The sequence below is a fragment of the Hibiscus syriacus genome, unplaced genomic scaffold, assembly GCF_006381635.1.
Source record: "Hibiscus syriacus cultivar Baekdansim isolate YM2019G1 unplaced genomic scaffold, ASM638163v2 tig00111303_pilon, whole genome shotgun sequence".
NCBI classification, from domain to species: Eukaryota; Viridiplantae; Streptophyta; class Magnoliopsida; order Malvales; family Malvaceae; genus Hibiscus; species Hibiscus syriacus.
In genome coordinates, this window is record NW_024063049.1 from 586,093 (window position 1) to 611,176 (window position 25,084).

General features: G+C 33.4%; 1 protein-coding gene and 1 pseudogene across 2 annotated transcripts; one reads left to right on the plus strand and one right to left on the minus strand.

Annotated features, from left to right (window-relative positions):
• The first annotated feature begins 9,117 nt into the window (after positions 1–9,117).
• On the plus strand, positions 9,118–18,697 carry LOC120158059 (annotated as a pseudogene).
• Positions 18,698–21,165: 2,468 nt separating this feature from the next.
• Positions 21,166–24,770, minus strand: LOC120158105 (delta(12)-fatty-acid desaturase FAD2-like). Of its 2 annotated transcripts, none has more exons than XM_039169036.1 (2): positions 24,706–24,770; positions 21,166–22,439 (listed from the first exon to the last, which is right to left on the minus strand). In XM_039169036.1, exon 2 carries the CDS (start codon positions 22,426–22,428, stop codon positions 21,268–21,270), a length of 1,161 nt encoding a protein of 386 aa, XP_039024967.1. In that variant the 5' UTR covers positions 22,429–22,439; positions 24,706–24,770; the 3' UTR covers positions 21,166–21,267. The 2 variants fall into 2 exon arrangements, with proteins under 2 accessions (XP_039024967.1, XP_039024966.1); XM_039169035.1 differs by having other exon boundaries at positions 21,166–22,448; positions 24,706–24,757.
• Between the last annotated feature and the right edge of the window lie 314 nt (positions 24,771–25,084).

The window sequence follows — 25,084 nt, forward strand, 5'->3', positions numbered from 1 at the left end:
ACAGACCTTGCAGCAATGGGAATATTTACTACCGTATACGACAATAAATAATGTAAGTTAACACAAATACTACCATATGTTTATAAACAAGTTATTACTAGTACACGTTTAACTTTGTTTGAGTTTTTATATTGTTAGGAGTCCAACACTCCATTACAGAGGCTGACACCCACGGAAGCTGAGCTTGCCACTGATTGGTGGCAAGCTAGTAAGCATTTTTTTATGGCACGGATGATGAGCAGCCTCCACTTTGAGAGCCATCAGCTCACCCAGAGCCATCACCTGATCGACCCGACTATACACCTCCACAACGAGAGCCATCACCTATTCTGTCACATCATCGAGCCTCTTCTCCACCATCACCTCATGATAGGTGACCGACAAAGATGCCACGACGTTTATCTCCCTGTTCTCCACCTCCACGGGATGAGTTAGGGGAGTTACGTGATGAGGTCAATACCTTGCGTGAGGAGGTCGGTACTTTATGCGATGACAATGGTGCATGGCGTGTTAAGGTGTCTACTTTACGTGGTGAAGTAGCCGCTCTACGTGAGATGGTAACATCATTGCAGAATGAGGTTCATACTCTACGCAACGAGGTAAGTTTATTTTTCATATTTAACTTGATGATAAATTTACTCGTAATTTCACTTAGATTAACCACTTCACTTAGATTGCTTTAGTAAATTTATTCGGTTGCTGCCAATACTGTTAAACTGTTTATTCTTTAACCCTGTGAAGTTAGTATTTGTTTTTGGTTGTCTTTTGGTTGAAGTAATGCAATCCATTCAAGTTTCAATTTGCAGAAGAAGAATATTTTACTTTCGCAACGCGAAAATGACTATCGCAACGCAAATTTGACTATCGCAACGAAAGAATCGCAATGCGAAATGAAAATCGCATTGCGATAGTCAAATTCGCGTTGCGATAGTCATTTTCACGTTGCAATAGTCATTCGTGTTGCGATTTTAAGTTTCAGATTCTATTCTTCTTCTTCAAATTGAAACTTGAATGAATTGCATTACTTCAACCAAAAGACAAAGACAAATACTAACTTCACAATGTTGAAAATTTAAGTTTCAAGAATAAACTACTACTCTTTATGTTGTCATTGAACTTGCACTAAACCTATATGTTATCCTTTTAAATGTTTATATAAGTGATTACTTCTGGAATATTATCTGATGTATTTTGTGAACAATGATAGAATAATGACTTGGGTGAATACCGTGCAAGTTTGAAATATATTTGTCTTTGGTTTCACTGTTTAATATCATGTCTGTTTATTTACTGATTTATGTATTAATTTATTTTTAGCGGCCTGCTAAGGTGGATGCTCTACGTTGGGTTTTTCTTGTAAGACGGAGTTCACGCATCAGACGACGTGCACGTGCCATTAAGTCTCCGTTCACCCCAATAGTGCGAATAATCTGTAAGAAAAAGTCCGACTCACCTGTCATCGTTCAAGAGGCCTCCCCTATCGTTCAAGAGGCCCCTATCATCCCTCAAGAGTCTCCTCCCACCGTTCAAGATGCCACTGTCATCGTTGAAGAGGTCCCTCCCAACATTCTAGAGCTCGATTCACACGGTATAATATATCAAATTATTGAGAAACCCCCTCACGTGCCGGACATGATGGATGACTGTTGGCTTTCGTATAAGTTACCGGCCAGTACCATTTCGGCAGATGAAGTGGAGATGAAACAACTACCGGAAACAATTCTGGATAATACCCTTTGGGCTAAGACCGCAGTTGATTTTTATCTATATGAGCGGAGCCAAGGGTGTTACGCTGACATATACAAACTCAACGATGATATGCATTTGTTGATTGAACGGTTTTGGTGGGGTGTGTTATTAGGGGTTGAAGACAATGGCTATTTCGATGGGGGGTAAGTCTTATATTTCTTCTTATATTTCATTTTGATTAATTTTTTTAAATTTATGTAATTCACTAATATATGTCTTTTTTGTAAAACAACATATTGATGCATGGGTGTCACGTCTTCTAATATTAAGGAAATTGAAGAAAAATAAAAATAAAAAAAATACGCGATGTACAATTATGCCGACGTCTTTTCACGTAGTTCACTTGAAGAATCAACGACAGGAATCATATGTGTTGGCTAATGGACAAGCTAAACTTTATCCTGCATGGTGGGAGGTCGATAAGGTTAGTATTTATTTTTTTAAATATTTTAAAGGTGTTCATAAATAAGTGCGCAATTTGAATTATTACTTATGATTACAGGTGTTTATCCCTGTTTTGGAACGTACTCATTGGCTTCTCGTCGAGCTTCAGCTCCCATCCCTGAAGATAATAGTATATGACAGCATGATAAATTACATATCATTGTTGATTGAGATATTATTAAGGGATGGCTCTCATTTGGCTAAATTCTTGGATGCGATTAATTATTGAACTTATTCTGGAAACAAGAAGCCAAAGAAGTTCAATGTTTCAGTTATCAGAGACGAGACCGCGCCACAACAAACGCTGGAAGCCAGAGGGGATTGTGGTCCTCTCGTATGCATGTGCTTGGAGCGTTTGACGACAGGAAGTACACAGTTTCTACCTCCCACCGATAGAGATAGAGGTGCAGTAGGCTTGTTTAATTGATTTATAAAAACTGATTTGTAAAAGTTGATTTGTTTAATATTGATGTGTAAATAATTCTTATTTGTGCTTGTTTAATTGATTGAAATGTAAAAGTTGATTTTTCGATTTCAATATGCATCATATTGAAGGCAAAAGACCTATTGGAGGTACACTTTCGCAACACTAAACTCAAAATCGCAATGCGAAAGACAAAATCGCAACGTGAAAGTCAATTCGCGTTGCGATAGTCTAATACGCTTTGCGATTTTCTCGTTGCGATAGTCAAATACCCATTGCGATAATCAAATTCGCGTTGCGATACTCAAATTCGCGTCGCGATAGTCAAATTCGCGTTGCGATTTTCTCATTGCGATAGTCAAATAGCCGTTGCGATAGTCAAATTCGCGTTGCGATTTTTGCGTTGCGATAGTCATATTCGTGTTACGATAGTCAAATTCGCGTTGCAATTTTTGAGTTGTGATAATCAAATTCACGTTACGATAGTCAAATTCGCGTTGCGATATTCAAATGAATGTGTAATAAGTGATAACAACTGAACATATCATAGCAATGTTCAAACTCAAGTTACTAATACATCTAACTGAAAATGTTAAAAGTTTACACATAAAATACACATAATAGTCAAATTCGCGTTGCGATATTCAAATAAATGTGTAATTAGTGATAACAACTGAACATATCATAGCAATGTTCAAACTCAAGTTAATGCCTAACTGAAAATGTTAAAAGTTTACACATAATACAACGTTTGCTTTTAAAAATCATCTAAGTTAATAGTCCCAAAAGGTGAAGCCGGTTGTGATTGGGATTTGATTGCGATTGCGATTTTGATTGCCTTTTTCTTGACCATATGAGCTTTGGATTTTGATGAGATCCATATTTGGTAGAGGAAAAGATGATTGTGATGGCATTGGTGATCCACATGTCAACCTTGTATGACCACTTTCCTTGCACCGACTACATATCGATCTCTTCTTCTTCACCCTTAGACGGTATACGATCGTGACTTTTGGTCGGCCAGGTAGCCTTCTGTCCATGGCTGGTGGCAAAACTGTTTGTAAGTCATCTGGTATGTCCCACTCAGAAGGATGTGGAATAGGGTAGATAATCTCGGCATAAGTCTGTCGATATACTTCTGTAGTGTAGCAATCCATAGCGTATGCGCTTGAATCATCTTGGTTTAGATGAAGAGCAACTTTTATAACATGCCCACACGGATAACCAGATGTTTGCCATTTCATACAACTACACGTCTTTGCATTTAGATCGACAAGCCCATTTAAGTTATTATCCATTACTTCAAACAAAGTGTTTGAACATGGTTTAACTCTCCATGACATTGACTTCACAACACGTTTCGTTATCTTTTTTTCAGTCCATGGTGTAACACGATGTTCCAATGTTCCTGTAAATTTAAATAAATAATACTTAGTAAAATATATGATAAGTTACGAATTTAAAGAAATAATACCTGCATGGTTTCTTTTATTGTAGTACCACTGTTGAATAGAGGCTCGAAAAAACTCCATTAACATAGTAATGGGTAATTTCCGGGAATGACGACTTAGAGCGTTGATTGATTCTGCACTATTAAACGTCATGAAACCATATCTTGCTCCAAGTTGATGTACTCTTGACCATCTTTCAAACCCGACATCTTCTAGTGTTTGAGCACACTGAGACAAAACACGTCTTAAACAATTTATATACTTATTAAAATTCACTTCCTGATAAGCTTTTACAGCCTTCCAGTATGTCCATTTGTGATTTTTTATACCAGCAGACCTTGATTTTAGATTTCTATATAAATGAACACCACAAAGTCCAAAAGCATCTGGGAAACACCTTCTAACAGCGTTGTCATTGAGTTTTGCCCTATTGGATATGATTGTCAGATTGCTAATAGGACCTATGCAATCCCTAAGATGCCCCATAAACATGTCCATGAATCAGAGGTTTTAGATTTGCCAACCCCGTAAGCTATTGGTAGTATCCCATTGTTAGCATTCATGGCTACTGCTAATAAGTTTACTCCAAGGTATCGACCTTTTAAATGTGCTCCATCAACTATAATAACTGGGCGCATGCAAGTAATAAACGAACGAATCTACAAAATCATATACACAAGAAATATAATCATTTAAATGTGAAATGCATGTAACTAACAAAAATGAGTCAACAAAATTATATTGATTTACTAACCGCATCACCAATGGTGATAAACAGCAACTCAAAGCATCCATCTCTATCTGTTTTGATATGAGTTACCGACCCAAGATTTTTCAGCTTTAAATTGTGACAATAAGCCGACAGTTGGGCAAACGATGCTTCTGGCGACCCCCTCAACAATTCCAAGGCATAACATTTGGCTCTCAAGCTGAGAATATGAGATACTAATCTTGAACCGAGCATTCATGTCAGTCATAATTTCATGTCCCCGATATACCCTGCCATTCAAAAACATTAACTCAGCCAGAAAACCACCCAACACCTTTTTGTTTGCCTGTCTATGGTGAGGAAAAACTTGGGTTCTTGAACATGTATGTTTATCAATAAAAGTCCTAACTTGAAACATTTCGCAATCTTTTATCCTCTTTGCAATCATACGCCACGTACAGTTTTTGTCAATCATACAACTTGTTTCGAAACGATCTTTGCTTGATTTGTTAACTTTTAGTTGATAGCCATCTTCCACACATTTCGTATACAAAGCTATCTTCAAGTCTTCCTTTGTATCAAAACAATCATCTTTCTTGATACGAATAATTTTTGTGTAACAATCAACTACTATTTTTACCAACTCTTCTTCCGGTATCTGAATTAATTCTGGCATATTCCAGTTAGACTCCTGTGGCATATTCTTCGGGGACTTTTCTTCGGGGATTTCTTTTTCTTCTTTTTTTTCTTCAGGGTTATATGAATTACAGAATGGATGTTCAACATGTTCATTCACAGTCGTAACTTCCTCCTCATTATCATCAACAACATCTTCCTCGACAGCGGCTGTTTCATCATCAAAATTCGGGTATTGATCAATATCAAAATCATTACACGCAGGGTCTGTTTCTTCTTCTGAAACATCATCAAAATCTGAGTATTGACCAAGATCAAAGTCCGGGTATTGACCAAGATCAAATTTCGAATACCAACTACTACTCACAATTTTTTCTGTTGGCTCATCATCGTCTAACTGGTTAATACGAAAACCGGAATTTGGTGCTGAAAGTTGATTGGGATTTGGATTAGGGAAAGGTTGTGGGTTTTGAGATTGTGTTTGGTATTGGAAATGTGGTGAAACAAAATTTGCTTGGTGATGAAATTGTGGTGGAACCATTAAATTTTGAGCACCATAAACTGGGGTTGAAAAACTTAGTTGATTACTACCCGCTACTGACCCAACTTCACTACTTCTAGGTTCAACAACATACAATGTAACATCATCTTGCGAAACACTAATGTAAGCAATGAATCATTCAACATCTTCATTGTCGCTTAACAAATAAACTTTACCTTTTCTCTGATAAGATAGCCTAAATCCACTTAAGGGCTCTAAATTCAATTTATTTGCAACACGTAACATTAGAGTTTCATAAGTTAAATTTTTTAATGACAGTTTTAGTTGAAGATTCATGTGTAAAGGCATATATTGTAAATCACCATGAACATTCTCTCATGATCCTCCAAAACACAAATCTATCCAAACATGATCAACATTAGATGATTTCATTATTGTAAATTAATTTACTAAACAAACGAGCTGCGAAACTAAAACCCGTTGCCAGATGGGGAAGGATGTCGTTGGATATAAGAACGGATGTAGCCGGAGAGAGTGATAGATGGAGATGGAATGAGTTACGATTTAGGGATTTAGGTTATGAGTTGCTTCTGCTGCGTAGTTATATACCCAAAACATTTGTGTTGCAAATTTGAAATTCAGTGTTGCGACAGTCAGAATCGCGTTGCTATAGTCAGAATCACATTGCGATAATCATAATCGCATTGCGATTTACATATTCGCATTGCGATTTACATATTCGCATTGCGATTTACATATTTACATTGCGATAGTCGGAAAATCGCAACGCGAATTTGGAAAATTGCAATGCGATAGTCAGAATTGCGTTGCGAATCTGGAAACTGATTTGCGATACCGGAGATCACGTTGCGAATTATTGATCACATTGCGATTTAGTTGGTCATTTTGGCAAATCCAAAAAAAAGTTGGTTAAAATCGTATATTATAAGGCATTTTTTGTCACTAAGGTTATTTTCTCTAAAAAATATCAACGATCAACCATCAACATTAAAGTTTATATCGCTGTCAATCAACAAAAATTAAAAAAAAACTTACTAATAAGAGAGAAAATATCTAACTCGTTAATACACTTATAATATTTATATATAAGCTTTTTTTGATATTTTCATATCTTCGTACAAATCTCATGACCTTTAAATAAAGTAATTAAAGTTTGTCTAATAAAAAAAGATATGTGAGTACATTGAGGTTGTGCACAATTATGTTGTCACCACAGCTCGTATAAATTTCCCAAAGGACCAGTATATAGATTTCGAAGAACCTAGGTAAATAATCCATATGTCCCGATGAACATAGGTAAACAGTGCATATGTCCCAAAGAACATAGGTAAACAATCCATATGTCCCGAAGAACATAGGTAAACAGTCCATATGTCCCGAAGAACATAGGTAAACCCTCGACCCTTGGCATGCCAACTATACCCCTAGCTCTCATATCACATAACATGGGCATTATAATTTATAACAGTTCACATCACTTATTCATATCATTTCTTTTCTGTCACGTATCACATGTACGTGTAATCATTGATCTTATAATCACATATTTCTTTTCTTCTGTCACATACCATATGTATGTGTAAACATTTATTTCATATCATATAACATATAATACATATTTCATATTCATATAAGCATGTATATCATGTAACATTTTCATATAGTCACTTAGCATATCTCATTTCACATTGGTCATGTCTCTTAGCATATATCATATATGCATATAATCATGTAACATATATAATAACCTATATCCGTTTCATGTATTCATGCACATATAAGAATCACAAATCAAATAACATTTTAGGAGTCACTTCTTACCATAGTAACTCCAACACTGGCTCATCGCAAGTCAATGTTCGTTCAATAACATAAGTACAATTAAAATTGCATTCACCTTAGCCTGTTTGCTTTTGATTCAATCCTAACTGTTCGATTGTTTCGTAACTTGTTTAGGCTCAATTTCTACATAAGTATAATTTCCGATACGATTATCAGAAGCCTAAACCTTATAACTTGATGTTAATAACTCAGGCTAATTTAATAAACCAAATTTCAGCTTTTCCTTTAGGAGTGTATCGATACACTATGGGTGCATCGGTACACAAAATAGCTTCAAACTATCCATGCATCGATGCACCCCTTAATGCATCGATGCACTTACCTAAAAATCACTGTTCATTACACGAAAATTCACTCTTTAAACTTCAATTATTCAAGTTTCATTCCCTTTCATATTCTTAACTCAAATATACATGCTTAAACTCATTTATATCTATTTATTTCATCTTAAACCTCAAAATTCTATTCTCCATATAGAAATCAATAATCATACCAAATTTTTCATGTTATCCAAACTTAATTCTAACACTTCTAACTTCTTATTCTCATAGATGACAAGTCAAATTTATCCTCTAAATTCATTAAAACCTTCTTATTCAAAATTTCACTTAAAAACCCATTTTCTTTAATCTATCATAACTCCTTTATCTTTTGATTTTAAGATAACTTAAGCTTTCCTTAAGCTTAGTTATCATCTAAGGATCAAAATACATGCTTAAAATCAACAAACAATCAAGAAATCAGAGAACTCACCTTTGCCTTGAGCTTTCACGTGGAGAAGAGAAGAAGATGAAGAAGAGAATTGCTTGGAAGCTTATCTCTTCAATCATTCTCCACATGGGTATTATAATACCCATTAATTATTATTTAATTATTTTCCTTGTTCAATTACTCATTTGCCCTTTGACTCCTTTAATATTTACTAACAACTTTCAGGAAATATCTCCACATAAATCATTAAACTATTCAACTATTCTACTTTAATCACCATATTCTGAAATTTTACAATGTAGTCACTATCTGATAGTTTGGGATGTTACAATTGAATTAGAATCAACTAATATTATAATATGATAAATGTTTATAATTAAATTTAAATAGAAACTCGAAAATTCAATTCAATTTGACTTGATTTAAATTTTATAAACTCAAATCGAAAAAATTTCGAGTCAACTATTTTATAAACTGAATTGAGTATTTAAGTCCAACATAACCCTAAACCTAAACCCGTCATCACTTATTGTTCACTTATAGTTGGTTAATTTTTTTTCTAAATGATTATGTTTTGAGGGTTTAGGGTTGTTGCTTCAAGTTTAGTTTGTTATGGCAAATTTTGAGAATGGGTTATGAATTTGAGGTTGGGCATGTAATTGAAGTATTTTGGAATTTGATGTTTAGAATGTAATTGAAGTATTTTGAATTTAGGGGTTTAGAATGTAATTGATGAATGTGTTGTAAGTTTTAAAAGTCGGGGGACCTAAATACAAGCACTTGAAAAGTTCAGTGACTATTTATATAATTTACCCTAACGACAGTGAAACGAAGACTACGTCGGAGATCATATTGTAAACGAAATAAATGTTTGGTGATTGTATTGCAAGTTTTAAAAGTTTGAGGACTTAAATGCAAGCATCTGAAAAGTTCAGTGATCATTTATATACTTTACTCTAAAATTTAACAATTGTTATAACGGTTAACTGACCGTTTAGACTTAACGGTACGGTTAACCGACTATAAACACCCTTAATATTTAGAGTACGCTTATTTCACTAAAAAATAATTTTAAAAAATAATTTAAGTAATATAAATAATATTTTAGAGAAAATATATTTTTAACGTTCGAATGATAATGTGTAAATTATATTAGCTCTAATTTTTCTCTAATGTGATTTTAATTTTTTTTAAAGTGTCATCTTTATCATTATCTTTCATTTATTTATTTAAATTTAAATAAATATCATTATCGTTTTAATTTCTTTATTGTTCATCTGTTTACATAAGAAACTTTTCGATTCCAAATCTGGGAATAAAGCTTACATAGGCAAATATAAGAGAAATGTAGTGTGCGCAACAGAACAAACCTTAGAAATGGCGCCATCCAATACCAATAGATAATAAAATAGGAACAAGAGAAAAGCCGGGAAGAAGGAGGCCATATTCTTTAAAAGGGAAAAATATCACTGAGGCAAATCATCAAACACTTCCCCTACATTCCAAATCCAAAACCTTTCCCTCTCCCTCTCCCTCTCCCTCTCCCTCTCCCTTTCCTTTCCAATTCCCTTCGTTTTTCTTCTTCCCTTTCGATTTTCACAACTCACGACTCTCCATACAACTCGGACCCACACACTCTTTTGAAGCAGGACCCATTTGATATCTGTCTTTTGCTATGGGTCAAATCATTCTCTTCACCACCAAACGCCACTTTCCCCAACCTCACCGGCTTCCTTTCGAAATTAGACCTTTGGGTCTTAGCCTACCAACGCTCTTGCGCTCACTTCACCGGAACGTTCCCTCCCCGCAACGCCATTCACTCCCAGACCCTCAATTCCCTTCTCTCCCTCCGTGACGCCGTCGTTCACGGCAGCCGTTTCAAGTGGAACAACAAGACCAATCAGCTTATTCGTAGCCCGAATGACAAGCCGTCCACAACTTTGATATCAAAAAGGAAACTTCAAGCCATGCTTGAATCCTCTGAGCCTTGTTTCCAAGACCGGGTTGTCCAGGAGGTTCTTTTGATGGTCTTGGAACCAATTTTTGAAGCCCGGTTTTCAGGTAAATCTCACGCCTTTAGGCCTGGAAGGAATGCCCATACAGTTATCCGCACTATTCGAAGTAACTTTGCTGGGTACCTTTGGTTTTTAAAAGGTGATTTGACTGAGTTATTTGATAATGTGGATGTAGATGTAATGATGGGTTATCTTCAAAAAGTTGTAAAAGATAGGAAAGTATTGAATTTGTTTAAATCGGGGCTTAATGTGCGTGTTAAGAGGAGATTAAAGAGTGGTGATCATGGTAGTGGTAGTGGTAGTGGTGGAGATTTGAAGAGCAAGAGAAGGAAAAAGAGAAGCTACGAAGAAGAGAATTTTGAACGAGAACGAGCCTAAACCAGACCCTTATTGGCTGAGGACTTTCTTCGATTATGCTCCTGAGGAAGCTGCTAAGGTACCTTCATATGGTTATTGTGGAATTTTAAGTCATTTACTAGCTAATGTCTATCTTAATGAACTGGATCAAGTAATGGAAGAGAAGATAGTTGCATATTTTAGGCCGTCTAAGCACAATTCGATATGGAAGGATAGCATCGATGATGGATGCCACAACCCTTCTTGGCCTGAGTTTGTTCCTTCTAATGGTAGAGAGAAAACTAGGAAAATGGATTACATAAGATTCGGAGGTCATTTCTTGATTGGCTTTCGAGGACCGAGAGAGGATGCAGTGCAAATTACAAAGGAAATAATCGAGTTTTATGAGAGCAATTTTGGGTTAAGGTTGGATAAATCTAAACTGGAGATCGAACACGTTAGTAGAGGAATTCAATTCTTGGATCATATAATCTGTAGGAGAGTGATACACACAACCGTTCGTTATACGTCTAGTGGAGGGAATATTATAAGTCAAAAGGGTATAGGGACTTTGCTTTCTATTACCGCTAGCTTGCAGCAATGCATTCGAAAGGTCAGGCGGCTTCAGTTTGTCAAGTGTGATAAGGATCCTGAACCTTTACCTTGCAACCCAATGCTCTGCTCAAGTCAAGCTCATACAAATTTACAAATGAATATGTGTAACATCCCAAATTAAGGGTAGTGACTAAATTGTAAAATTTCAGAATTTGGAGATAAAAGTAGAATAGTTGAATAGTTCAATGATTTATGTGGAGATATTTCTTGAAAGTTGTTAGTAAATATTAAAAGAGTCAAAGGGCAAATGAGTAATTGAACAAGAAAAATAATTAAATAATAATTAATAGGTATTATAATACCCATGTGGAGAATGATTGAAGATATAAGCTTCTAAGTAATTCTCATCTTCTTCTCTTCTTCACGTGAAAGCTCAAGCAAAAGGTAAGTTTTCTCATTAGTTGATTATTTGTTCAATTAAAGGTTGAGTTTTGATCCCTAGATGATAACTAAGCTTAAGGAAAGCTTAAGTTATTTTAAAATCAAAAGATAAAGGAGTTATGATAGATCAAAGAAAATGGGTTTTTAAGTGGAATTTTGAATAAGAATGTTTAAATGAATTTAGAGGATAAATTTGACTTGTCATCTATGAGAATAAGAAGTTAGAAGTGTTAGAATTAAGTTTGGATAACATGAAAAATTTGGTATGATTATTGATTTCTATATGGAGAATAGAATTTTGAGGTTTAAGATGAAATAAATAGATATAAATGAATTTAAGCATGTATATTTGAGTTAAGAATATGAAAGGGAATGAAACTTGAAGAATTGAAGTTGAAAGAGTGAATTTTCGTGCAATGAACAGTGATTTCTGGGTAGGTGTATCGATGCAGTAAGGGGTGCATCGATGCATGGATATTTCGAAGCTATTTTGTGTACCGATGCACCCATAGTGCATTGATACACTCCTAAAGGAAAAGTTCAAATTTGGTTTATTAAATTATCCCGAGTTATTAACATCAAGTTATATGGCTTAGGCTTCTGATAATCGTCTCGGAAATTATGCTTATGTAGAAATTGAGTCTAAACAAGTTGCGGAACAATCAAAGAATTAGGATCGAATTAAAGCAAGGCTAAGGTGAGTGCAATTTAAATTGTACTTATGTTATTGTATGTGTGACATGATTTGTATGAGTATATGCTAGTGTGATTGTGAATAGGTAGAAAGGAAGCAAGAGATGATATAAGAATCTATTATAAGATATATGATATGAAAATATGATAGTGTGTTATGTGAAAGAACTATGAAATATATGAGTTTATAGTTGCTATGTGATTATATGCACATGTGATATGTGACAGAAAAGGAGAAATATGAGATTAAAATAGAGATGATATGAATAAGTGATGTGAATATGTGAACGTAAGTAAACAAGACATGATATATGTGCTTACATGAGAACATGAGAAATAAGAAGCTATATGATAAGGATATAGAGAATAAAATGAATGACATGAAAGTGGATATAGGAATATGTGATATGTGAAAGTGAACCATATATATATATATATATGAATATGAGAAATGATATAAGATATATGACATGAAATACATTATAAGAAGATATGATACTCTGTAAGGGTATTACATGATACAAAATAAAAGAGTTATGAGTTATATGCATATGAGATATATGTTTACACCTACATGTGGTATGTGACAGAATAGAAGGAACATGCAATTATAAGAGAAATGATATAATTATAAATGATAATGCCCATGTTATGTAATATGTGAGCTAGTGGTATAGTTGGCATGCCAAGAGTCGAGGAGTATACCTATGTTCTACGGAACATATGGATAGAATTACCTATGTCTTTCGGGACATGTAGACAGTATACATATGTTCTACGGAACATATGGACAGAATTACCTATGTCTTTCGGGACATATGGACAGTATACCTATGTTCAACGGAACATATTGACAGAATTACCTATGTCTTTCGGAACATATGGACAGTATACCTATGTTTTAAGGAACATATGGACAGTTTACCTAGGTTCTTCGGGACCTATGGACAATTGCCGAGGTTCTTTATGACATCTGGATAGGTCTTTCGGGACATTTATACGAGTTGTGGTGACAGCATAGTGGTGCATAACCTCAATGTACTCACATACCTTAAGTTCTCAAAAGTATACATAGGCTAATACATGATATTTAAAGACAATAAATAACTTGATATGATACTATATGTGCTCTGTTGTAAAATGATATGGATGCTCGATGGTGAGTATAGAAAGGTTTAGTATATGCTTACATGATATAAAGGAATTAGTGATAATAATATGAGTATTGATAAGTATTGTAAATGGTATATGCTTTTATATGATATGATAGTATTAATTGTTTATGCATTAATATAAGTAGAGTAATATCATATGTTTTCATGCCTCATTAAGTCAACGACTTAGCGTGTGATTGTTTTACATGTAGGTTCCGTGAAAAGGAAGATTGATAAAAGTTATGCAAGACAGGTCAGTTCTCATTTCCAAAGATCAGATCAGAAAATAAATGTATAGTATGTATTTTGTAATAAGGATAGTGGTTGGCATGTAAATAAAGGATTAAATCCGATATGTTCTAATCGGTTTTGAAAAGTCATATGATTGAGTTTTGTAATGTTCTAAACGTGTTTATGTAAATGATAATTGTATAGTAATGAACTGTTAAATTTTTAAGAGTTTTATGAATGTTTTACGAAAGTCACTGTAGCACTGTTCATGGCACTGTTCATACCGTATTTCACTGTTCATTAATACGTTTTTATCTCAAAATTTTATACCAAACACAATTGAACAATATAATATCATATTTTTCTTAATATAAGTTCAAATGTTCAGTTATTTTACAAGAATAAAGGTTTTGAAATGTCAATGTAACATCTCAGACTCGTATCCGGGTCGGGTACGGGTTGGGGTGTTACATTTAATGGTATCAGAGCTACAGTTTAGCCGATTCTAGGCTAAAAACGAAGTCAAAAGTGTTTTAAAAAGTATACATGCCAGCACAAAGTGGAAAATTTTCTGATCTGATAGGGTAAGGAGTGTGGTGTCTTGCTAAATAGAGTTAAATTGTTATGGTATATAAGATAAGTGAATACCTGAGAATGATTTATGAGAAATATATGTTTATATGATATGATAGATGATATGTGAATATATGCAACTAAAATATGTTATATGATATGAATTGGATGATTAGAGCTTGTGCCCTAGATTGAACAATTGATGTTTCTTAACTGTAATAGTAAAGGTGATAGAGTTGTAAGACTTGGAAAAGTTATAAGGTTAAGTATGATGAGTCTGAATTTGGTGGTGTATTCTGATCATATAGATATGATGTAGACAAAGAAATAAGTATTTGTATAAATTAAGGGGGGAAAATACCAAGTACAAGAGATGGTAAAGAATGATAGTATTAAAAGATATGTTCTTGTCAAAGTGTGCAATGAAAATTCGAGGATGAATTTTCTTAAAAAGAGGGGAGATTTGTAACATCCCAAATTAAGGGTAGTGACTAAATTGTAAAATTTTAGAATTTGGGGATAAAAGTAGAATAGTTGAATAGTTTAATGATTTATGTGAAGATATTTCCTAAAAGTTGTTAGTAAATATTAAAGGAGTCAAAGGGCAAATGAGTAATTGAACAAGGAAAATAATTAAATAATAATTAACGGGTATTATAATACCCATGTGGAGAATGATTGAAGAGATAAGCTTCCAAGCAATTCTCTTCTTCATCTTCTTATCTTCTCCACGTGAAAGCTCAAGCAAAAGGTAAGTTTCCTCATTAGTTGATTATTTGTTCAATTAAAGGTTGGGTTTTGATCCTTAGATGACAACTAAGCTTAAGGAAAGCTTAAGTTATCTTAAAATCAAAAGATAAAGAAGTTATGATAGATTAAAGAAAATGGGTTTTTAAGTGAAATTTTGAATAAGAAGATTTAAATGAATTTGGAGGATAAATTTGACTTGTCATCTATGAGAATAAGAAGTTATAAGTGTTAGAATTAAGTTTGGATAATATGGAAAATTTGGTATGATTATTGATTTCTATATGGAGAATAGAATTATGAGGTTTAAGATGAAATAAATAGATATAAATGAGTTTAAGCATGTATATTTGAGTTAAGAATATGAAAGGGAATGAAACTTGAAGAATTGAAGTTGAAAGAGTGAATTTTCGTGCAATGAACAGTGATTTCTGGGTAGGTGCATCGATGCAGTAAGAGGTGCATCGATGCATGGATATTTCGAAGCTATTTTGTGTACCGATGCACCCATAATGCATCGATACACTCCTAAAGGAAAAGTTGAAATTTGGTTTATTAAATTATCCCGAGTTATTAACATCAAGTTATACGGTTTAGGCTTCTGATAATCGTCTCGGAAATTATGCTTATGTAGAAATTGAGTCTAAACAAGTTGCAGAACAATCAAAGAATTAGGATCGAATCAAAGCAATGCTAAGGTGAGTGCAATTTAAATTGTACTTATGTTATTGTATGTGTGACATGATTTGTATGAGTATATGCTAGTGTGATTGTGAATAGGTAGAAAGAAAACAAGAGATGATATAAGAATCTATTATAAGATATATGATATGAAAATATGATAGTGTGTTATGTGAAAGAACTATGAACTATATGAGTTTATAGGTGCTATGTGATTATATGCACATGTGATATGTGACAGAAAAGGAGAAATATGAGATTAAAATAGAGATGATATGAATAAGTGATGTGAATATGTGAACATAAGTAAACAAGACATGATATATGTGCTTACATGAGAATATGAGAAATAAGAAACTATATGATAAGGATATAGAGAATGAAATGAATGACATGAAAGTGTATATAGCAATATGTGATATGTGAAAGTGAACCATATATATATATATATATGAATATGAGAAATGATATAAGAAATATGACATGAAATACATGATAAGAAGATATGATACTCTGTAAGGGTATTACATGACACGAAATAAAAGATTTATGAGTTATATGCATATGAGATATATGTTTACACCTACATGTGGTATGTGACAGAATAGAAGGAACATGCAATTATAAGAGAAATGATATGAATACAAAAATGTTATAAATGATAATGCCCATGTTATGTAATATGTGAGCTAGTGGTATAGTTGGCATGCCAAGAGTCGAGGAGTATACCTATGTTCTAAGGAACATATGGATAGAATTACCTATGTCTTTCGGGACATATGGACAGTATACCTATGTTCTACGGAACATATGGACATAATTACCTATGTCTTTCAGGATATATAGACAGTATACCTATGTTCAACGGAACATATGGACAGAATTACCTATGTCTTTCTGGACATATGGACAATATACCTATGTTCTAAGGAACATATGAACAGTTTACATAGGTTCTTCGGGACCTATGGACAGTTTTCGAGGTTCTTTATGACCTCTGGATAGGTCTTTCGGGACATTTATACGAGTTGTAGTGACAGCATAGTGGTGCATAACCCCAATGTACTCACATACCTTAAGTTCTCAAAAGTATACATAGGCTAATACATGATCTTTAAAGACAATAAATAACTTGATATGATACTATGTGTGCTCTGTTGTAAAATGATATGGATGCTCGATGGTGAGTATAGAAAGGTTCAGTATATGCTTACTTGATATAAAGGAATTAGTGATAATAATATGAGTACTGATAAGTATTGTAAATGGTATATGCTTTTATATGATATGATAGTATTAATTGTTTATGCATTAATATAAGTAGAGTAATATCATATGTTTTCATGCCTCATTAAGTCAAGACTTAGCGTGTGATTGTTTTACACGTATGTTCCGAGAAGAGGAAGATTGATAAAAGTTATGCAAGAAATGTCAGTTCTCCTTTCCAAAGATCAGATCAGAAAAGAAATGTATAGTATGTATTTTGTAATAAGGAAAGTGGTTGGCATGTAAATAAAGGATTAAATCCGATATGTTCTAATCGGTTTTGAAAAGTCATATGATTGAGTTTTGTAATGTTCTAAACGTGTTTATGTAAATGAAAATTGTATAGTAATGAACGGTTAAATTTTTACGAGTTTTATGAATGTTTTACGAAAGTCACTGTAGCATTGTTCATGGCACTGTTCATTTCTGTTCACGGTACTGTTCATACCATATTTCACTGTTCATTAATACATTTTTATCTCAAAATTTTATAACAAACACAATTGAACAATATAAGATCATATTTTCTTAATATAAGTTCAAATGTTCAATTATTTTACAAGAATAAAGGTTTTGAAATGTCAATATAACATCTCGGACTCGTATTAGGGTCGGGTACGGGTTGGGGTGTTACGATAAGTTTCTTGAGACTGTGGCTGATTGGTATAGATATGCTGATAATCTAAAGAAAATTGTTGGCTTTTGTGCCTACGTGATTCGTAGCTCTTTAGCCAAACTATATGCTGCTAGGTATATGCTAAAGTCTCGTGCCAAGGTATATAAGATAGCTTCACGTGATCTTAGTCGTCCGCTGAGGGAGAGTAGCAACAATCCCGCACCTGAATACTCCGACCTTTTGAGGATGGGACTTGTTGATGCGATCGAAGGTGTTCAGTTCTCACACATCTTTGATTCCATCTTGTGATTACACCCCGTTTCCTAGGAATTGGGTACCAGACCATGAGAAGCTTTTGCGAGAGTATATTACACTACAAGACCCCAAATTCTTCTGTGACTTGCATAGAACCATAAAACGTGAAGGCCTAAGTTTGCCTCAAGATGAGATATCTGAGATTGTGTGGGATTATAAGACTCTGGGGATTCGGAGATATCGATCTGTTAGCGGCAAAGAAACAAAAGAGAGATCCGAATAAAATGTAGGGACAATGTTATGCATGTGCTTGGTTTCCCTTCCTCGGGGTATAGTAGTTATCTACAAACGAATCGAACGCTACCACAGCTGGCGATCTTGATCTTTTGTCTCTTGGGGAAAGTAAATTTTACAAGCATCATTGGAGAGTGAAGATCATGAGGAATCCACCGAATATGCCTGCTAAAGTTCCAATAAATTGCGAAGCGTCCCCCCAAATTCAACTCTGCCTTCACCAGAGATCAACATTTGTGGAATGGTGGGAAGCGCTGCGTAGTCCGGCGATAGAAATCGTATCGGAGTCTCTTCACATTCGAAAAATCCGTCTATGCAACTTCATGGTTTGAATCGTTTCTCATTCATTGCTCTATTGATGAAGGCCTTTTTTCCCTAAAGGAATTGTATGCTTAATTTTCTTTTTTATTTTTTAAAATATTTTTTAAGTATAATGTTTTGATATTTATATGCAAATATCCAAATGTGCAACATTGATGTGTTGGAGATGGCTATTTAGAAAAAATACAGTTGAAGACGATGTTTCATTGTCTTGGTGCTAGATGGCACTGATATCCTTCTTTAAGCTTCCAACACTACCTCTCTTCCATTTATCAAAATTATATATATATATATGGTTGAAAAATCTTAGCAACATCAACATGGTTACACACTTTAGTACGAACGATGCCCGAAAATTGAACCATGCTTTACGGTTGACAGATCGAATGATAACAATTTTAAAAAGGGTTAAAGTGCATTCCGAATTCTGGTTTTGATAAAATGATAAATTACATCAATAGTCCCAACTTATTAATTCTCTTCAATTTTAGTAATTGAATTACGATGGAAAAGGTTTAAACTTTGGACCTCTTGCATAAAGTACCGATACCTAACCACTTAGCTAGGTCAAAATTTATTAATTTTTTTTTATCAAAATTTATATTTAATGTCATATTAACGTTGTGGTTAATTTTTTAATTGACAATGATTATAAATAAATAAAAAATGTTATAGACTTTTTTGAAAAAAAATATTAGTTCAATGATTAAACAGTAATGTACATTGAAGTAGTTTATCCTAATAAAAAAATAGGGTTGGTTTGGTTTTAGAATTGAAGAAAATTTGTTTGATTGTAAGAATTGCCCGTCCAGCTCAGTTGGTAGAACGTAAGGCTCTTAACCTTGTGGTCGTGAGATCAAGTCTCACGGGTCGATCTCACGGGGGGCAATTCATAATTTGGAGGTCTCCCACGGAAGTTGCTCTCAACCTGACGTTGAGGGCAGCCTACTATCCTACCTCCCCTTACCCCATTACATATGGGAATAAAGGTCAGCTAATTTTTTTTGTTTGATTGTAAAATTAGAAAATGATTGTTAACAAATAAAAACAAAAATAAATAATATATGAAAACATAAAAACAATGTTTTCAATATTTTCATTAAAATTATTTTAGAAATTTTAAAAATAGAAAAACATGGGATCTACAATTTAACAACGGATTTTTTTTGACTTAATGGTATTGAAGTCCTGAAACTTTTACAAAAAAACTAATGTGATTCCTAAACTTTTTTACAGTCATTGTGGTCCTTAAATTAAACTTTTATTAATAATTTAAATTCGTAATATTTTTATATTTAATTTTTTAAATATCTTAATAATTTTTTTATATTTTATATTTTAAATTTAAATATTTTTTTATTTTCTAAAAAATTAAATAAGTCCACAAACCTTTTTAAAAAAAATTAGACCCCCAAACTTAAATAAAAATCAATTAAAACTATTTATCACATCATCGTCCATCGTGTACCGTCACATCAATTTTGTAGATTATCATATAAGCATCATAACAATTAACGTTTGATTCCATTTATCAAAGGATTAGATTAATTTTTTTTCCTCATTGTAAGAATCATATTGAGTGCAAAAAGAAAAAAATTCAGGGGCTACACTAATTTTCCCTCCAAAAGTTTGAAGGTATCAATTAACATTAAATATATTTTTATTTTAATAACACTTTTGCATGCTCTTGCTTGCAACAATAATTTTTTATGTATTTTTTAAATTTACTTGATATATAATATGCATGAACATTATATTCTTATTATAAACTAAAATATTTTTTGTGTTATGAAATTTCTTATCAATTTCATTATTTTATATTTTTATAATTCACATGGTAAATTTATGTAATAATTTTTTAATAGTTATATTTTAATTTAATTATTTAATAACTATTTGTTCATATATATTTGAAAAAATTAAATATTAAATAAATTTTCAATATTTTTATTTTTAAATTTAAATTTATATTAATTAAATATTTTTCTAATTTTAAAAAAATAAAAATGAAACTATTTTTAAAAAAATAAAAACAATAAACAAAAATAAAAAATATTTCCTAAAACTAAACCAGGTTAAATTTTTGTTTCTTTGTTTAATTTAATAATAATTTTAAAATAAATTTTATAACTTAATTTAATATTTATAGTATTATGATTTCCATTTAATAATTCAATATTATTCAATAATTTAATAACATAGATCATCATCATTTTATTGTGATAAAAATATAAGATACAAATGACAACGATAAGAAACAAACTTAGATCTCTTGGAAAAAAATTAATGTGTAACCACTTAATCAAGTTAGGAAGTTGTTATAATTGTGACAAAAAATCATATTTAAACTATAATGTAATGAAAATTATTGAATAGTATAAATATAATTAGTTTATACTATAATTAATATATTTTTGAAAATATATTTATATTATTAATAGCTTTTACAAATAAAAGACTACAATATTTTAAACTCGGATCAAGTAGAAGAAAACAGGTAAAATGAAGTTGTGGCGCCAAAACCCAAATCCTTGACGATAATATAGCAGATTCATACAATTCTCCTACACGCAACCGCCATGGGCAACCGCAACGCTAATTTAAAGCTTGTTCCTAAACCAATATACACCTTTGCTGCTCTGCTCCCCTTCGTCTGGTTCCACGAAAACACACTCCTTTGCCTCCCTAAATATCGCCTTGTAAACTGGTGTGCCGTCGAACGAATAGTACTCTCCCAATATTGGCTTGATTGCATTGGTTGCCTCCATTGCATGGTAATGCGGCATCGTCGAAAACAAATGGTGAGCTATGTGAGTGTCCGTAATATTATGGAACACTTTGTTCAATATCCCGTAATCACGGTCGACCGTGGAGAGCGCTCCCCGCAACCAGTCCCACTCCGATGAGTCGTAGTGCGGCAGTGCTGGATGAGTGTGTTGCAAGTAAGTGATCATGACAAGGAATGCGTTAACGATGAGCAATGGAACACCGTAAACGCAAACGACCCAGGTAAACCCTTTGGCTAAGACGAGACGGTACAGCGCGTAGGTGACGGCGAGGACGCCGGCGTCGGATACGTAGATTTGAAGCCGTTCGCGATCGTTGTAGATGGGGCCGTAAGGATTGTAGTGGCAGGCGAATCCGTCGTAAGGCCTACCTGCTAGGTTGAACATTAAGTAAAGAGGCCAGCCGAGGGTGAGTTGAATTGTGAGGGTGATGAATCGGCCAGGTGGATTTTCGAGGTATTTCGCCCACCATCTAATGGAGCTACGTTTCTTCGGGACGAACACTTCGTCGCGTTCGAGGGAACCGGTGTTGGAATGGTGACGACGGTGGCTGTACTTCCATGAGAAGTAGGGGACAAGGACTGATGAGTGGAAGATGAGACCGACGGTGTCGTCAACCCATTGGTAGTCGCTGAAAGCGTGGTGGCCGCATTCATGGGCGATGACCCAAACGCCGGTCATGACGCAGCCTTGGACGGCCCAATAAACGGCCCAGGCGACGAAAGAAAGGGGTTGTGGAAGGTGGTTGATGTAAGTGGTGGCTACATAGTAGAAGATGGAGATTAAGATGAGGTCGTAAATTAGATAGGAGAATGAGCGGAAAAGGGAGCGCTTGAAACAATGTGGTGGGATGGCTCTTTTGATGTCGCTGAGAGTGAAGGGTGGTTTGGATATTGGGACTCTATTCAATGACTCAGACTCTGATTCCGACTTCCTTTGAGATGGCGGAACCGACATTCTACCACCGGCACCCATTATTCCACTACCTGGAGAAACATCAAAGATGGCAAAAATGGTTAAAGACCAAATACAGTTTGATGCGTGTAAATCAACCAAATATAACTGCAAATATACATCCGGATATTGAAAAAATAAACAGCTGCAAAATACAACATTAAGAAATGAAAACCATGATTAACGTAATCGTCATGATTAGGTTAGCACAACTTTTTAATATTTATACATTCAAATATCGAAATGAAAATCAATCGGTATTATTCTTTCCAAAAAAATAGAATTGAGGTTGAAAATATTTTCTGCCGATTATTATTTAATGATAAAAAATAATACTTTAAAATAAAAAGAATAAAAAGAAGTGAGAAATTTCTATTGTTGTTTTTTTATTGAAATGGAAAATCAACTTTTATTTATTTATTTTTAAATAATTTAGGGGATAATATGTGTTCTCAAGATTCTTAATTTTTTGAGAATGAAATCTCACATGATTGAAGTCTATTTATTAGACTAAAATATGAGTAAAATCATAAAAGAATTCAATAACAATTATACAATAATTAACAATTATACAGATTAATATTATTTTAATAATCATAATACATATTAAATATTTTGTAACAACTAACAAGATAAAATATAACTTTTGATAAAATAATATTTTATTGAGAAAATTGTGACTAAAAACCCACGCATAAATGGAATCGAATCATACCAGAGGATTCCTATCCAATATAAGATTCTTTGAGATACCAATAAAAAACAAGTAAACAATCACAAAATAATAAAAAAACAAAAACACAAATCTTTGGTGAAAAGTAAGAATAACGTGCCAAACAGATTTCATATAACAAATTTTAACAATTTAAATAATATTTTTTGAAAATGAAACTAGGAAAGTATTTTAAAATAATTAATACTAGGACAAACAAAATTCGACTCGAAAAAATTCAATTTGAATTAACTTCAAATTTTAATTTTACAAAATCGACTCAAAAAATTCATTTTAAATAGAGTTAACAAATATAATTTAAATAACCCAAAATAACTCGAAAGTTAGTAATTAAAGAAAAACAATAAAAGAGAGTTTATAACTAAAACGGATTCAATTTCCATTTAGCGCTCTTGGGCCTTTGCCCCTCCATCACATACTGTTCAAATAGTACATTTTATGATAACGTGACACCTTGATCACCGACTGAATATAAGAATCCAGATGATTACTGCACTATACGTTAAAGAAAGACCCTTTCAAAAGCAAGTGGTCATCACGTGATGATAGACAATCAATCAATTGTTTCCATTTATATAAGTGTCCCAAATCACCTTCTTTTTTCCACCAATAACTGCATATCTATCTCTTTCATTTCCTACCGATAATAGCCTATGTACCAATAACTACATCTCTATCATTTTAGATTCTCAAAATAAAAATTCAAATAAATATATACAAATTGGTATTGATGAAAAAATTAAGTCAACAAATAATAAATTAAATTAGAGATTATTGAAATATAGTTATAATCCGATTTTTGTGATGTTTTGCTTTTGAGATTACAGTTCATGTGCAACCCAGATTCAGATGAAAATTTGAGAATCTTATCATTTTCATATTGAAATACAGAGGAAAACAACGAAGAAGAATTTTATAAAGGCCGTCGAAAACCTAATAAACTATGACCGACGCCTGAAACTTTGACTCAGTGTGTCTAGTTGAGAGTGATTACATTAGCCAGCATTTGATTCTTTCTTTCATTAAAGAAAAAAAAATAACAATATAGCCGACATGATTCTTCATTCACCATTATAACAAAATACTTTATGATCTCAAATCAAATCAAATCCATGTTTGCATGGATGCATAAATATATATTATAGAGTAGAAGTGAGGCAGACAAAAAGACGAAAAAGAAGAGGAAAAAAAGGAAAAGATCTACGGCTTAAAAGTACAAGCAATCGGTAGCTGAAATCAGCTAAAACACAGATTAAGATCGGATAATTGAGGATTTCGTTGTTCCAACATTTCAGATCCAAACTCGTAGAGATGAAAACGTCAGAGAAATAAAAGAAAACTACATAGATTGTAACAACAACAGAAATTCAAATCTGAGTTTCAAAACGCCGTAGATCAACAGAAATTCAAATCTGAGTTTCAAAACGCCGTAGATCTAAAATCAATCAATGAATTTGCTACTAAAACTAACAGTACAAAACAACAACGTAAAATAAGCAGAATAGATTAAAAAACAACGCAAAAACAATTAAAAAAACTGGAAAAATGAAGAGAAATTGAATTACCTGAAAATGCAGATAGAAAATCAAATCTATCTTTGAATATTCTTGTTCTAAATTGGGGGGGGGGTTTTCAAATACGGCCTCTTAAATTTCTGGTGGCCGTTTGGCCACTCAAGGCCTGGTATTTAAGCTTTTCTGTTCCTACCTTTCCCTCCTCGGATGGGTGGACCTATTTTCGTAAGTGCATACTCACCATCTTGTTCCTCTTTCCCTTTCCTCCACGTGGTGCTATCTGATTGGTACTGTCCTTTACCGGTTCATTGAGAACCGTACACGGTGGTTATTTCGTGGAATGATTAAGGCCTTTGCTTCTCGAAAAAAAATATCTTACACGAAATTTTTGCCTTGGCGGGAATCGAATTCTGTTATTTTGACGGAAATA